Source organism: the organism of the source record quoted next, assembly GCF_019968955.1.
Source record: "MAG: Porospora cf. gigantea A chromosome Unknown PgA_NODE_594_length_14303_cov_332.609, whole genome shotgun sequence".
Classification (NCBI taxonomy): Eukaryota; Apicomplexa; class Conoidasida; order Eugregarinorida; family Porosporidae; genus Porospora; species Porospora cf. gigantea A.
Window position 1 is genome coordinate 1 of NW_027151787.1, and position 14,303 is coordinate 14,303.

General features: G+C 55.2%; 7 protein-coding genes across 12 annotated transcripts; 1 reads left to right on the top strand and 6 right to left on the bottom strand.

Moving 5' to 3' along the window:
• Positions 1 to 317: 317 nt before the first annotated feature.
• On the bottom strand, positions 318 to 1,042 carry KVP18_001442 (uncharacterized protein; the record flags this gene model as incomplete). 2 transcript variants are annotated; one of them, XM_067951450.1, is made up of 2 exons in its annotated part: positions 318 to 625; positions 655 to 1,042. In XM_067951450.1, 2 exons carry the CDS (start codon positions 1,040 to 1,042, stop codon positions 318 to 320), a joined length of 696 nt encoding a protein of 231 aa, XP_067807516.1. The 2 variants fall into 2 exon arrangements, with proteins under 2 accessions (XP_067807516.1, XP_067807517.1); XM_067951451.1 differs by having other exon boundaries at positions 339 to 625.
• Positions 1,043 to 1,120: 78 nt separating this feature from the next.
• On the top strand, positions 1,121 to 2,401 carry KVP18_001445 (uncharacterized protein; the record flags this gene model as incomplete). 3 transcript variants are annotated; one of them, XM_067951457.1, is made up of 4 exons in its annotated part: positions 1,121 to 1,516; positions 1,544 to 1,699; positions 1,728 to 1,927; positions 1,954 to 2,401. In XM_067951457.1, the coding sequence occupies 4 exons, from the start codon at positions 1,121 to 1,123 to the stop codon at positions 2,399 to 2,401; spliced, it is 1,200 nt and encodes a 399-aa protein (XP_067807522.1). The 3 variants fall into 3 exon arrangements, with proteins under 3 accessions (XP_067807522.1, XP_067807520.1, XP_067807521.1); XM_067951455.1 differs by lacking the exons at positions 1,544 to 1,699; positions 1,728 to 1,927; positions 1,954 to 2,401 and having other exon boundaries at positions 1,121 to 1,543; XM_067951456.1 differs by lacking the exons at positions 1,121 to 1,516; positions 1,544 to 1,699; positions 1,728 to 1,927 and having other exon boundaries at positions 1,940 to 2,401.
• Positions 2,402 to 2,411: 10 nt separating this feature from the next.
• KVP18_001447 (uncharacterized protein) lies at positions 2,412 to 5,811 on the bottom strand (the record flags this gene model as incomplete). 3 transcript variants are annotated; one of them, XM_067951461.1, is made up of 2 exons in its annotated part: positions 2,412 to 4,963; positions 4,992 to 5,811. In XM_067951461.1, 2 exons carry the CDS (start codon positions 5,809 to 5,811, stop codon positions 2,412 to 2,414), a joined length of 3,372 nt encoding a protein of 1,123 aa, XP_067807526.1. The 3 variants fall into 3 exon arrangements, with proteins under 3 accessions (XP_067807526.1, XP_067807524.1, XP_067807525.1); XM_067951459.1 differs by lacking the exon at positions 4,992 to 5,811 and having other exon boundaries at positions 2,412 to 4,775; XM_067951460.1 differs by having other exon boundaries at positions 4,804 to 5,805.
• Positions 5,812 to 5,849: 38 nt separating this feature from the next.
• Positions 5,850 to 6,788, bottom strand: KVP18_001444 (uncharacterized protein; the record flags this gene model as incomplete). Its single annotated transcript, XM_067951454.1, has 1 exon — positions 5,850 to 6,788. The coding sequence occupies one exon, from the start codon at positions 6,786 to 6,788 to the stop codon at positions 5,850 to 5,852; it is 939 nt and encodes a 312-aa protein (XP_067807519.1).
• Positions 6,789 to 6,815: 27 nt separating this feature from the next.
• On the bottom strand, positions 6,816 to 10,810 carry KVP18_001443 (uncharacterized protein; the record flags this gene model as incomplete). The annotated part of the gene is made up of 2 exons (XM_067951453.1): positions 6,816 to 7,777; positions 7,807 to 10,810. The coding sequence occupies 2 exons, from the start codon at positions 10,808 to 10,810 to the stop codon at positions 6,816 to 6,818; spliced, it is 3,966 nt and encodes a 1,321-aa protein (XP_067807518.1).
• Positions 10,811 to 11,409: 599 nt separating this feature from the next.
• KVP18_001448 (uncharacterized protein) lies at positions 11,410 to 13,053 on the bottom strand (the record flags this gene model as incomplete). The annotated part of the gene is made up of 1 exon (XM_067951462.1): positions 11,410 to 13,053. One exon carries the CDS (start codon positions 13,051 to 13,053, stop codon positions 11,410 to 11,412), a length of 1,644 nt encoding a protein of 547 aa, XP_067807527.1.
• A 63-nt stretch (positions 13,054 to 13,116) lies between these two features.
• On the bottom strand, positions 13,117 to 14,226 carry KVP18_001446 (uncharacterized protein; the record flags this gene model as incomplete). Its single annotated transcript, XM_067951458.1, has 1 exon — positions 13,117 to 14,226. One exon carries the CDS (start codon positions 14,224 to 14,226, stop codon positions 13,117 to 13,119), a length of 1,110 nt encoding a protein of 369 aa, XP_067807523.1.
• Between the last annotated feature and the right edge of the window lie 77 nt (positions 14,227 to 14,303).

The window sequence follows — 14,303 nt, forward strand, 5'->3', positions numbered from 1 at the left end:
TTTAGAGTCATTCCGGCAAAGCTAGCAATGGTTTTCATTGTAGGGTGCATACAGCGTATAGCTTTGTGCACGCAGTCAGTCAATCCCGACACTCAGCTTGGGAGCGGCACTCAAAAACCTCCGAATCGCCATATGTCACAGATCTCTCAGAACTTCCACCTCTTGCTGCAGTTCAGACAGGTCACGTATCTGTGTGCGGCTATCCAGCGACTCACGTAGTCATGGGCTCATCTGACGAGCGTGTTTGCATCTGTACGTAGGTCGTATTAGATGACTTGCATCTGCCGCAGGGAAACTGGCCCTCCTCTCGCTGGGTCTCATCTGAAAAAGAGGCTCACCTTGACATTCCGCAGCTCCCAGTCGGACTGACAGGCCTCCAACTGCTCCTTCTTCATTTGCTGACGGATCGTTTTCTTCTGATCAGACGCCATCTCCGCGGACGTCATGACTGCCAAAGTCGGAGGCGTGATGGCGCCCTTGATAACCTTCCGGTTGAAGTCCAAATTTCGCTTGTCCTGTAGGTTGGCCTTGACGCTACGGACCTGATTGGCATACTCCTTCATGTCGTCGTTTGTAACTACATGATGGTCAAACAGCGCGGTCTCAATGGACTCGACGAGTGAGTCTGCAATCAGACGTATGGCTATAACTCACTGAAGTCAGTCTGGTCAACCCTGGCGAGCGCGTCGGGGGGAGAGCCTTCTCTCAACGCCGTATAGAGAACCTGCCTGAAACGATTACGTTTGTCATCCCTATCCAGCGACCCAGAGTAGACCTCATCGTGCACCTTATCCGTATCTTTGCTGGGAACGCTCTTCACCAGAGCTTTCCAGCGATCTACCAGGCGTCTTCCGCGGAGCTTGACATCTTCAGTGAGGTCCTTCTTTGCCAAACGTGCAACTGCAACTCCTAGTTTCGTCTTGGCTAGCAGTGGCCGGTCCACTGCTAATTTCTCCAGAGACTCGAGGAGGGCAGTTACCTCCTCGTCACCTTCGGCTTTTTCCAGCCGGCTCTTCAAAGCTAGGGCTTCTTCTGCACTCATAACACAAACAAAAATTCAGCTTTAAGAGGCACGTCTACGTCTTAGGGCTACTACCAAACATCATATTTCGGAATAGACATGGGCTGCTCATGGCCGACTATAACCGCCAGTCAACAGTGCCAGCAGCGGCTCCAGGCCGCCCTGTCGCGATGCGGGCCTCGGCCCCAGTTGTCACTGCGCAACCTAAACCTGCGGCCTGTACTGCTCGGGTTCCTTCACCAGGGCCACTACTCACTCAAAGCCGCATTGCAGTTGTTTTTTATCCGTTGGTTGGAGGGCGTTTCGGGCGTACTCCTAGCGGCAGGGTGCACCTTCGTGTCGTGCCTCCTGTGCGCCTGGGCCCTGCACCCCAAGGCCAAGCGCTTGTTGCTCATTGTGGTGGTTTTGCCGCTAGCAGTCCTCTCCGTCGGCGCCAGTGTGGCCGCAGTGGTGCTAGCGATCGTTGCTGGTACGAGTCTCGGAACCCACTGCACCGTAGGAAGGAGTCTTTGTAACCCATAGTCTGTGCACTGGATTAACCGACTTGCCTTCGATGCTGACGACCACTGGCTTGGGGTGGTACCAGCTACGGCTCGACTCACGTGGAACTTGGAATCCGTTCCTATCAATGACACGACACTATGGATCCGTATCCTGATGTGGGCGACAAGGGACCTTGTGGGCTGATGGTACACTTACGACACAGCTGTTGCCTGCTGTACATTCTGGCCTGCGGCCTCTGATAGAGTACCCAGGAATCGATTTCCTAGAGGCGTGGATACCTTGGAACTACACTGTATGGATTAACGGAGGCATGATGCTGACGGCGCTCGCTGGAACTGTAGCGATTTACTTACAGCTAAGATCTGTGGTCTCCCTCACCTACAGGGCTTCGTGTCAATTTGGGTGAGGAGGATCATGCCAGCACACAGCTTCTTTACTGCTATTGTTTTCGTCAGCGCTGTGGTTCTCATTCTGGTTCTCATTTTCGTCCTCGTGCTCGCTCTGGAGTTTCATGCTTTGGGTGCCATGGAGTTCTGGAACACGGAGCAGCTTCAAGTCTTCGCCAGAGGTCTCGAGAAGGCCATCCTAGGCGCCTATGGCTCCAGAGTGTTCCTGTCCGACGTAGTTGAAGAGTGCCTTTCCGTTCGCGGAGGCGGCAATGTGCTCTTCGACTGGGACGTTGACGTGGATGCGCTGTGGTATGTGGACTCCAGAGCATTCGGCATTTTCAACTGCCGTTCAATATTTTCCGAGCTATGGTGGCTACCACGCCAGACGGCGGCTCAGGCTGCACCGGGCCTTCTAGCTGTCATGTTGGTAGTTGTGGACCTGGCAGCTACACTCGTTGCGTTTGTCATCGTGTGGTACACATTATGATTTGGAGTCTTCACATTTTTTCGTATGATAACTGGTTGACTTGGAACTCCTCCAACAGCGTCGCCACCTCTTGGCAGGTGTTTCCGTCCACGATGTGCTTGTCAATCCAGCGTGCGAGGTTTGATCGGTGAACGGGCAGCGCCAGCCGAGATTCGAGGAAGATCGCGAAGCCCTTATCGGCAGGGTGACGTACACAACGCCCAACGGCCTGATTCAACGCCCTGTAGGCCTGCAAATGGTACCATGCATCGCCACTCAACCATTTGTCAGCGGAAGCTGGGCGCGCTGGACCAGCTTCCACAATGGATACCGGTATTCTGTTGTTGAGCAGAGCCTCATTGAAAAGCTTCTTGTTAGTCACCTGAGTGTCTGCGAAGCTGGGGAGCGGCAGGCCAACGCAGATCACAGCGCGGGCAAGGTCATCCGCAAAGTCCATGCCCTCGCTCATTTTCCCCCGGTAGACGGCGAGAAGCAGCGCGTTTCTATGTCGAGAGACGTGGCTTTGGTATTCCCTCTTCTGGGTTTCGAACTCTGCACTACCGCGAGCCTCTAGGAACACTCTCTTTTTGGCTTTGGTCAGCACATCCAGCAGCGATCGATTTCGTCCAGGAGCAAGTCGTCGGCACTCCTCGAAAACGACAGGTAGTGCCTCCGCCAGCGATGCCACAGTAGTTCTCGCGCAGAAGGTGTGAAAATCCTGCAGAGTAGCGTAAGAGGGGAAGAATACCAACATCCCGCCAACGATTCGACTTGAAAAAGTGATGATCGACGCGACCAGTGACAAGAGGAAATCTTTGCTGCCCAGGTTCGCCTTGACGCACTTACAGTCTCTGCCATCAATCAGACTTTTGACGATAGCTACTTGGAACTGGTAGGGCGAGACGACGTGGTTGGCCTCCAGCGGGGGTAGCAGGCGGCAAGAAAAGGCCGAAGACAGCTCGGTTACCATACTGTCGACTGGGCTCAGCGTTCCGCTTGCCAGAATGATGCTTCTGGACTTCTCTGCGATTTTTCTGAACAGAATTCCAGGGAATTCCAGACGAAAAGAGAGCTGAACGCCTCCTTCTTTAGACTTTAGCACGGAAATGGTGTAGGCGTTGGGATGAGCACTAGCTAGACCCATGGATTTCACAAGTACATCGAGATGGCTGACGACGCGGACGCCTGCATTGAGAATGCGGTTGACTCCGCTGCGGTCCTCTCCCTGTCGTTCGCCCTTCCCCCAAAGCTGAAAAAAGGCGTTCCGAACATGGTCGATGTTCTTTTCGAGTTTATCGACAGAGTTCTCCTCCTCGGTGCCAAGCTCTCGGAAGAAATTGCCACACCCCGCTTCGAACCCGTGCGTGGCAGCGCACCACTTCGAAACCTCCGTGAACTCGGCTTGCTGCGTCTGCAGACGATTCTTGAAGAAGACGCTGTTTGTCGCCTTCCGAACCTTTGATGTAAGATTGCAAAACATTCTCTCCAGCGCAAGGAACAACATCGCAGCAGAGACAGCTGCGTTGCCATCGGTCAGGAAACTCTCCGAAGGCGCCAAGGGGCAGGTCGCCCAGAAGTCGTGGATTGGAGTTGGATTGCGCTTCTCGAAGATTTTATCATATCCCTTTCGACTACCATAACAGGCGAAAAGAAACAGCCAACTAAGGAAGTCCTTAATGTCCTCTAGAGTGCACTGAGAAGATCCCTCTGAACAGCAGAAGTCTTCCAGGTTGTGGGCCTCGTCCACCACAATGATGGCGTCCGCTAGGTTTATCTTCTTGCTGACGCGAATCTGCGGCATGAGCAGCGAGTTGTAAGGAAGTATAGTAAGGTCCGCCACCCGCGCAAGTGCGTTGGCAGCGTAGTAGGGGCAGAAGGCGGCGGTTGAGGCTGAGAGTTGCATACGGGGCCGGAGACGTACGTTGCCCTTCACGATCGCTTTCGGCGGCACGAAGGAGGGTTCGGCGTGTGCAGAGTCACAGTTGACACACGTTCTAGTGGACTTCGTCGGTTTGGCGCGAGGCGTAGCGTCTCCGAGAGGCGGTAGGTCCGCTCCGACATCGGGAGCGCGACTGCAGAAGTTCTTGCCGGTGGCACCTGACTGACATATATCCTCAATGTCCCAAACCCAGTCACTCTTACATGTCCCTTCCCGAGAAAGGCCTCTCAGCGCTGTTTGATCCACATCGGCGTCCACGTGGATGTCACAAGCGCCCATGAACCTCTCAGCCACGAAAGCTGCGACCTCTGGTCGAGCCATGTTGGCATAGAAGGGGCAGGAGCCAGAGGACGTATGCAGAGCCTCCGGCACAGTCTGTAGGCTCTGTCGCATGCGTGCTTCCTGCGACCCGCTCGAAGTTTTCTCCGTCCGCTTGCGCAGTTTCTCGGCGTGCATAACGCCTTCGTGGCACCAGGTGTCGAGTTCAGCTCCGCCACGCGACGCCGCAGAGAAGGGACACATCTTTCGTCTGGAAACCATCGACGCCACGCGCGGTCGGTAGGCGGTGCGTCGCAGCTCCTTCACGACCTGGCTCATCTGCGAATGGGTACGGGTGGACCAGTACACAGGCAGCCTCTCGCCGGCTGCATAATCCTGTGTCTGGTGGCTTACTCTGCTTCTGATGCTCAATCACCCACGCCAGCACTGAGCAAAGCAGTGCTAGCGTCTTCCCAGTACCGGTGGGACTCTCCAGCATGCAGTGCTTGGAAGCATCAAGTGCCTGAAACACCTTCTCGGCGATTTGCTCCTGGGGCTGCATCATGGCCTCGTAAGGAAAAAATAACTCCCGTCCCGCGACCTTTAGAAGGTAGTTGTCCCCCCTGTCGACCGCAATGGTGCGTCGGAAATGCGACTTGTGGAGCATGGCCTTCAACCTGTCTGGCAGATGAGGAAGATCGATCGTGTCGTCACCGGCGCCAAGCAGCAGGTAGCTTGACCCCGGAAAGTTGGTTTCTCTGCTTTCCTCAAGATCCAAGGAGTCGCGCAGATTTTCATCGTCGTCGTCGGAGTCATCAATTGGGAGATTCTCGTAGATCCACTTTCGAATAGCTGGGTACTCGCCGGAGGTGATTCGTGGCAACAGGTCCTCTAGCCAGCTGAGTACCTGGAAGTACTCTTGCTGAGCCGTCCAGGACTTCATCCGGTGTAGCAGCTGATCAGTCATGTTCTGCGCTCCAACCAGACTCTTAGCCCCTTGCTCTTGCTGTATTTTACGAAGCCCTTTGAGAAGTTTCAGCACACCAGCTACTGATTTCTCTGTCCGAAGGACTGGTTCCACACGAGAGTCGAGCTCTGGGAGAACCACAGTTTCATCCGAATCGGCGCTCTGACTCTCATCAGAAATTACTGGCACGAGCTCGCTGTTCCAACCGGTATCGGTCATAGTATTACTGCTAACCGAAGATTGGGTCTCGGTCTCCGACATACTCATAGAACTCCGTTATTTAGCTCTACATTGCACCATTAGCATTAATTAAGTAAGAATGTTGGTTTCTTGCCTCTCCCCACCTGCTCAAACTGCTCCGCGATGCTCACGGCGGCCTTCTTAAGAGCCTCCTCGGTGTTGCCTGCCGTGTGAGGAGTCAGCAATAGCCCAGGACAGCTGAGCAGTGGATTGTTCTCCTGGAAGGGCTTCTCCACATTAAACACGTCTAGGGCTGCACCAGCCAGATGACCGTCGTTGAGGGCGTCTGCTAGGGCCTGCTCATCCAGCGTGCCACCGCGACCCATGTTTAAAAGATAGCTGCCCGGTTTCATGCTGTAGATTCGATCTCGACTCGCTAGTCCTCTAGTCGATGGCAACAATGGCGTGTGAATCGTCACAATATCTGCCCGTCGGAAGACGTCATCCAGGTCGAGCAACTCTACTCCCGCTTTCTCAATCATGTCAGACCTAGGATTCGGATCGTACCCGACGACGGTCACTCCGAATCTGGCTGCGAATTCAGCGACACTGAGCCCAATATTACCCAATCCTACAACTCCCAGCACGCGGCCTCGAAGCTCGGTTCCGAGAAACGATGTCTTTTGCCACTTGCCCTCTCTGATGCTCTTGTCCGCCTGCGGCACCATACGTAGCAGGTTCAGCATCAGACATACGGCGAACTCACAGACAGCATTGACGTTGCCTTGTGGAGAGTTGCACACCATAATGCCTTTGAGTGTAGCCGCCGGCACGTCAATGTTGTCCACTCCAATTCCAGCGCGACCGACGACCTTAAGTTTACTGCCGGCATCCAGTACGCGAGCGGTGACCTTGGTCGCGCTCCGCACCATGAGAGCTTCAAATTCGGGAACGACGTCACATAGTTCGTCTTCCGACAAGCCAGGCTTGTAGGTGACCGAACCTATGTGCTGCAGAGCCTCGATGCCCTCGGGAACGCACTTGTCAGCAACTAGAATATTCATTCTGAATTTAGAATAATATCCTCGGAGTTATTGTTGTGGGGTGGAATCCTCATCAAATTTAAACTGATACCGGCGAGCATCTTCTCTCTTCACCTCCCAGAAGCCACGGCCAATCTCGAGAACTCGAGTGCGAAGCGCCACTGCCCTGGTTAGCGTGTCGCCTGCAGAGTCCTCACCCAGGCGGTCCAGCTCAGTAGCCGTCAGCGGCGGCACGGAAATAGGCGGTAGCCTCACTGTCGCTGTGCTCGGGGCTGAAGACATGAATCCGCCAAGAATGCCTCGAGAGTGGATCGCGTATCGCCGCAGTTGGCAGCCCAAAGCGGAGTAGACCACCAGGCACGACCCGTCCGCGTCGAACGCAAAGCAAGCGCCGGGAGGGTCCAGAGTCAGGCTCTTGACCAGCGTGGCCAGTCTGAAATCGAAGATCTTCACGACACCCTCAGGGCCTTGCACCGCGATCTTCTGCGCCTTCTGGCTGAAGGAAACGGAGTTGGTGTGGTGCGTGAGATGATGAACGACGGCAGTAGCGGGGTGTAGAGCAACCTTGCGAAACTTCGAATCTGTTGGATCCAATGATTTCACAATAAACTCCAGGATCAGCGGAACGATTGGAGCCGTACGAATTGGGAATAGCCCGATTAGCCGTTGTACAGAAAAAAGGGCCACTGAGATGTACTCAGCGCACTTGATCAGAGCGGACAAACAGGAGACGAGAAGCAGGGGGTCCTCGCGTCCAAGCTGCATGAGGAAGGTTTGCATGGCTGCATGCCATTGCGGGTCTAACGATCGGAAGAACACCCTGAACATGACGGAGGATAGCACGCTTTGGTTGACCAGCCAGTAAGGTACGCGGTGCTTCTGGACAACGCTCTCTGCGTCCAGGTAGTCCACGGTCCAGTCTGTCTTCTTGACGTATTCGGGATACCGCTCCTCAACGAACACAGTGTATTGGCAGAGTGGAAGGAGTTGCCGCAAATTGGCAGTGTAAGCTGAGTCAGTTGAGCCCAAGCAGACCCACATGGCGGCTTTACGTTGCAGCGCTGAACCATGTCAACGGTTTCGACTGGGACAAGCAGTCCGCGTCGCCAAAAGGGAAAGTGGCGAGTCAGGACGGGTGTCAGAAATTCCAGAAACGCCTGAGATTCCTTCTGTGTAGGGGGAGGCAGTCGTTTAAGTTGAGCAGGCAGATGGACGGGAGACACGCCTTCGAGGGAACAAACACCGCCGTAGGGCAGTGGTTGGTTCGGAGACCATCCTATGCTGACGACTAGCAGCCTTCGAGCCACAATCATAAGGTACGGGAATGCTCTCTCCCTTCCCAGTATGCTCTGGATGTCGTCGAAACGCTTCAGGACGACGTAGGAAGCGAGCAATAACGCCGTGGACGGCAAGAGTGATGGGTTTTGACGTTGGGGCGTGAGATCGAGGATGGATCTAAAAGCGCGCAGACTACCTCGACTGAACTCCACTCTAGGCTGAGATGTCAGCTCAACAAAAAGAGACACCAGATGCAGCTTGGACAATGTCGGATCAGGCTGCACGTATTTTGAGGGCAGATCCAACGTGCATAGGTACGAGACTGCGTCATCGACAAGTGGAAGCAAATCTGTCTTGGATACCGCGGCGACAGCATCGCCAAGATATTTACAGGCTGTCTCTGTGACAGGAGCTCCTGAACCCCCCGCAATGACGCGTGACAGGAACAACGCCAGCGACTGACAGGAGACGAACTTCAAAAACAGCTGTTGTCGAATGTCCGAAACGGGCTCCATCAGCTGCTGGAACAGAGGAGTTCTGCCTAAGGAGGTCTTGGCTTGCAATAGACGAATGACGCAGTCAGTGATGACGAACTGGCGACACCTCTCGACGCCCGGCCGGCGCAAATACTCGCCCCCTTCCCAGAAGACGGTGCCCGCATCGATGTTCAGCTTCGCCAGCGTTTTATTCACCACACGGTGGTGCGTGTGGTTGGGAATGTTGTTCTGCATTGCAGGCGGGACCGAGAGAGCTGTAGCCCTGAACTCCTTAGTGAAGAACTCCAATGAGTACGGGAGGCACAACAGGGATAAATCGGGAAACTGCGCCAGAAGAGACTGCGACCAACCGCAGCTCAAGCTCCAGGGAAGAAAAACGGCACTGAGCTGTAGTAGTGACGCAAGAGCTCGGCCTGAGAAGCCCCTGGATTGAGCCAACTGGGCACAGTAGCTTAAAAAAATCTCTGCCGACAGAGAAATGCGACTGCGTTCCATTGTCAATCCGTGGGGCGTCTCTACGATTGGCAAGGGCACCACCGGCATCGACGTACTATCCAGCATCTGACCCGTCTTGATGTCGAAAATATGCACTTGGTTCGGGCATGCTATGGCAACCTGGTCCTTGAAAACTATGACATCGAACACTCGTGGCACCCGGCTCACTGCCAAATGTCGGCTCGCAACAGCAGTAGGGTCGCTAACGGCAGCGGGAAGGTTTACAAGGACAACTTCCGACGCTGTCACCAGGCACACGTACTTCAGTGTCCCGCCGCGCTCAGGCTCGCCGGGGTACCACGCGCCTTCCACATCGCTCCACCCGGAGGTGACTACGGCAGCCTGCACACGCGAGACAGCGCAGGCCGTGAAACTGGCAGAGAACAGAGAGTGCAGCTGTGGCAGCGAGTACAGCGCAAGATGTCCTGTGGAGGTGCCTACAAGGAGGATGTCGTTCTTGGAAACCATCATCGCTGTAGGGTGGCCCACAGTTCGTTTGAGAAGGAGGCGTTGGGGAGTGCTGCTTTGGTCCGCACTCTCAAAAGGCTGTCTGGTGGTAGCAGACTCTCGAAGAGCGTCAAGATCCGGGTTCTCGTTCGTCTCCTCGTGCGATTGGGTGGATGAGGAATCAGTCGCAGGTGCAGTGGCGGGCGAGTCTAGATGCACAGAGATCACTCCGGCATTTCCAAAGAGTCGACGTAAAACGATAGTGCCATCGTGCCACCCAGACACCACAGAAGCTCCGTCCAGCTGCATCGTGAGCGAGAGAGCCACACATGTCATCTCGGGCATCTCCGTTGTCGAGAATCCGGCGGCGGAATCACGCTGTTTCCACGAATGGGGGTCCAGCTGCGTAACCTGGGTGTCATGGTACTGGACCGGCTCTGCAGTTACCTGCATGCCAGGCAGCCCGTCAAAGAGCACCTCACGGAACAGGGTTCGGCTTCGCTTGGGCAACGACAGGGCCTTCGACAAGCAAAGCGTGGCTCTTTGGGGGATAAATGGCACAGGAGACTGGTCCTGCGAGGAGGGCAGTCTCACTATGGCGGCGTGCACGCGGCAGGCCTCGGTCGCGAGGTAGTAAACGAGGAGGCCCGTAGGAGCGGAGAGCAGGTGCAGCGAGATGTTGTAGGGCACTACCTCATCACAGATTGCTGTCCACCAGACGCGGCCCTTCACGAGAATGCCCAGGCGGTGATCACTACACACGGCGATGAACTCCTTGACTGTGGCATCAATCTCCGAAACTGTGTTGTCAGCCGGCTCGAAGTCATCTGAGAAAAGTGATTGTACTGACCGCGGACACGCATGCTTCGTAAGTCGCATCACCCTTCGAGCGCAGCTGTCGGATGTCACCAATGCAAAGGAGTTGAGGTCGTACACATACAGCCCTATGGTAGAGGAACACAGGACCACAGTCCGCTTATCCACTGCCATGGTGACATCTCCTACGACCAAACCCGGCTCCCACAACGACTCGAAGCTGTCTGGTGCTATGACAGCAATCTCATCGGACGGGATTCCGTCGAGCACGTCAGTCACTTCCCAACCCATCAGGAGGTAGCACGGCCGGAGCATCGTGTTGTCTACAACCACAGCGAGCATTCGCGTGCGCTCCTGGCTGTCATCAACAGTAGAGCAGAGGACAGCGAAGTCCGGTAGCAGGTCAGGGTCTAGAGGGGTTTTCAGCGAAAGGACGGCGGTCACCCGGGTGATCCACACGTCGTAGATGGCTACACCTGCATATGATTCCAACAGGACGAATCTCGGCATGTCTGCGCTCGTTTGACGTACTGGTCGGATCCTACGCCAACTGGGTGTGGGGGAACATGGCGAGCAAGCTAAGGAGGGAAGGGCTTGGGCATCGATGCACTCGCCGTCGACGGGAGACCACAGGGTGATCGAATCCAACGACAGTACCAACAGTAAGGGTGCTGGGTGTTTTCTGGTGATGCTGGAAGGCATACCAGTCACAAACAGACAAGATACAATCCTTCCCGTCCCCGCAGATCGTCGAGACGGACATGGCTGAGGAGAAGGAGCCCCACACAGGCAACACTCCGAGACGAACGCCGGCCCTCGCGCGATCCTCGGGTGAAGCAGCACACTGAGAGGAGACAGGAACAAGGCCGGTACATCATTATCTGCAGTGCGACTGTATCTGACTCCCAAAATAACCCTCGACCCACCGCTGCCGCCAGATAATAACGCGACCCTTGTTGGTTGCTGACGCGACCCAACCTCGGTACTGCACAGTTTCTGTGAGTCTAACACGTTTCCAGGAGAAGTCGCAGGGCCAAAGGCTGGTTGTGAGGTGCATTACGATAAATTCCCTGAATTGAGCCGTGGTGGGCCTGCGTCACCCACAACGGTCACAAATACTTCGCGTGGCCCTCCATCAGAAATGAGGTCAGGTACTGGGAGGTTTCCGCTGGCATGGCGTCAAAGGGATCCCCTCCAGAGAGGTAAATGCTCAGAAAAGGCTGGGGCTCCACTGTATCAGCCCATGTCCGCTTATCACCGTAGATCTCTTCATGAGTCTTCATGGTCTCCTCGAATGTTTCCTCTACCCACCAGTTCACTCCTCGGTACAGGTCATCTAGCCTGTCCTTCTTCTTCTGCAGCAAAGCAGCCTTCTCTCCCAGCTCCTTTTGCGTGCTGATCATCTCCGCTTTCTCTCGGTTCAGCTTCTTCTCCTTCGCGACCAGTTCTGCCGCGTCGGGAGGAGGTGGTAACTGCACTGGTGTCGCGTTCAATTCAGGCGTCACGTCCTCTTTAGGCGTCGCGTCCTCTTTAGGCGTCGCGTCCTCTTTGGGCGTCGCCGTTTCACTGGTGTCAGCGACTCTAGTGGACGAGTCCGCTCTCTTACCATCTAATGTATCCTCTGACGGTTCCGCCTTCATCGCCTCATCCGGCGACACCGAGTCGTCATCATCGCTGAGGGACTCCGAGAACAATGAGTCCTTTCCATCGGACATCCGATCAAAAGCCGATTCTCCGATGCTGGAGACAGTCTCGACGAGGCTTCCGTCAGACAAAAAAGATTCAGACAGTGAAGATTCCTCGTCGCCGACCCATGCCGCAGCGAAGGGTTCAGCGGGCTGGGTCTGCTCTAGAGGGGATTCTGCCGCTGGAGTGGCCTCTTCAGGGGCCCGCACCATAGGAGATTCAGCTGCTGGAGTGGCCTCTTCAAGAGTCCGAACAAGAGGGGATTCAGCAGAAGTGACCGCAGGAGGGGATTCAGCTGGAGTGACCTCTTCAGGGGTCCGTACCAGAGGGGATTCATCCGCTTGAGTGATCTCTTCAGGAGTCCGAATTAAAGGGGATTCAGCTGGAGTGGTCTCTTTAGGAGTCCGCACAGGAGGAGATTCAGCCGCTTGAGTGACCACTTCAGAAGCAGCTGGAGTGACCTCTTCAGGGGTCCGTACCAGAGGGGATTCAGCCGCTTGAGTGACCTCTTCAGGAGTCCGCGCCACAGGACTGGCCTGCGATGGACTTCGTGACCCTTTGCTTGGAGTCTCCTCGCGAACCGCAGACTTTTCTGGGTTCCGTAGAACCTCTACGCGGCGTTTCTCCTTCTGTACTTCCTCTTCGTCGGGCTGCCGCGATTCTTTAAACAAGAAGTTGTTTGAGGGTTTTGCGTCCTCCTTCTCCACCGCCTTCTCCGACTTGGGGGCCGCCTGTTCCTCTCGTTTCTTGGGCGGAGCCACACGCCTTTGCTTCTCGCCCATCGACTTCTCGCCCTCCGACTTCAAAAGGAAGTTCTTGCTTTGTGTATCGTCCACTGTGGACTTGGCCTGTTCCTCCCTTCTCTTCGAAGGCACTACACGGTGTCTCGACGCATCCGATTTCTGATTATCTCGTCCATCTGATTTCGTGAGTTCTTCGTTTTGGTTCCTTTTTGGGGGAGCTAGTCGTCGCGGTTGTCCAGACTTTCCCGCAGCCGTTTTCACCACGGACTGTGGTGTACCGGGGACACTCGGTTTGACTGGATTTTTCTTTAATAGAAAATCCATCAACAAATGTGCACCTCGGATCTGTGGTTATGATATTTGGTCAGACGCTAAGATAGTCTGTAGTCACATCGACGCATCAAAGAAGGCCTCCACTGGGTCATGGAAGGGAAACCTGCCCTGAAAGTCACGCCTCGCTGCCTGGATATCCCCGAGGACGCGTCTGCCATAGGGCTCCCGAGGACACATCATCACAGGGGGGGAGAGGCCCAGAGGGGGAGGCTCGGCGTTCTCCTCCGTGGGCTGGCGCTGTATGCGGAATTTCGGCAAGCGGGTTAGCGCCTGGAATTCGTGGCCAGGCGGGAAGGCGAATATCTTGTAGTCTGGCGGTGATTGGACTTCAAAAGGCCTCGGAATTGCTATCACTGGCGCGAGATTCTCCAGGAACGGCGTGGTGGAAATATACGTCAGCTTCGACGTCTTCTTGAACATCCTCCTGAACGTGTTCATGCCTCTTTCCTTGTACGGGCTAAGATCCAGAGTAGGCACCGCGCATATCGACCCCTCAATGAGGGCGTCCGACCCCACGTCAAACTCATCAATGCTGTCGTTCTCGCTGTCCGTCGACTCTACTACGGCGACTTCTGGCACCGCCGTGGACGCTTCGTTCAGTTCCTGGACCTTCACCTGTTTCCATAGGAGATTCTTAACATTTGACAGAAAACGGTCCGTGCTGCGTTTAGAACTGCAAAGCCTGGCCGCTTTTTGCCGGTTCGCAGCGAGCAGCCGTAGCAGTGTGTTCACTTCCGCCCTCAAGGTCTCAATGGTATTCAGGTAGAGAATTCTGGTTCGTTCAGGTGGCACGTCGTCAGTTTGGTTCGCAATCCACCCCGCTAGCTCATCCACTTTGTCTTTCGGGCCATAGGCGACGTGGACCACGTTATCGAATCCGAAATCGAGCAGCTCTCCCGCAGGAGGCGAGCCTGAGTGCAGGATTGGCAGCAGGACTGTGCGCGCCCTCTCCTCGCAATCCTCTGGTAGACAGAGGATTGCGCGGCCAGTTACCGAATCGAGTTGCATTTCAAATTGGACTGAGACTCCTTCTGGGACGGAGACGCGTACAGGCAAGTCTCCGCTGCCCTCTGTTCGAGACTGACCCTGAAAGCTGATTACGATCTCGAAGTCGTCGTTGGACGCAACCGACCACTCGACTCGGCGCACCAATAGTTCAGGCATTGGTGTTGATGACTGCACACAAATAATAAAAGGTGCGCACAGCAGCTGATAATAAAAGGTGCGCACAGCAGCTGATA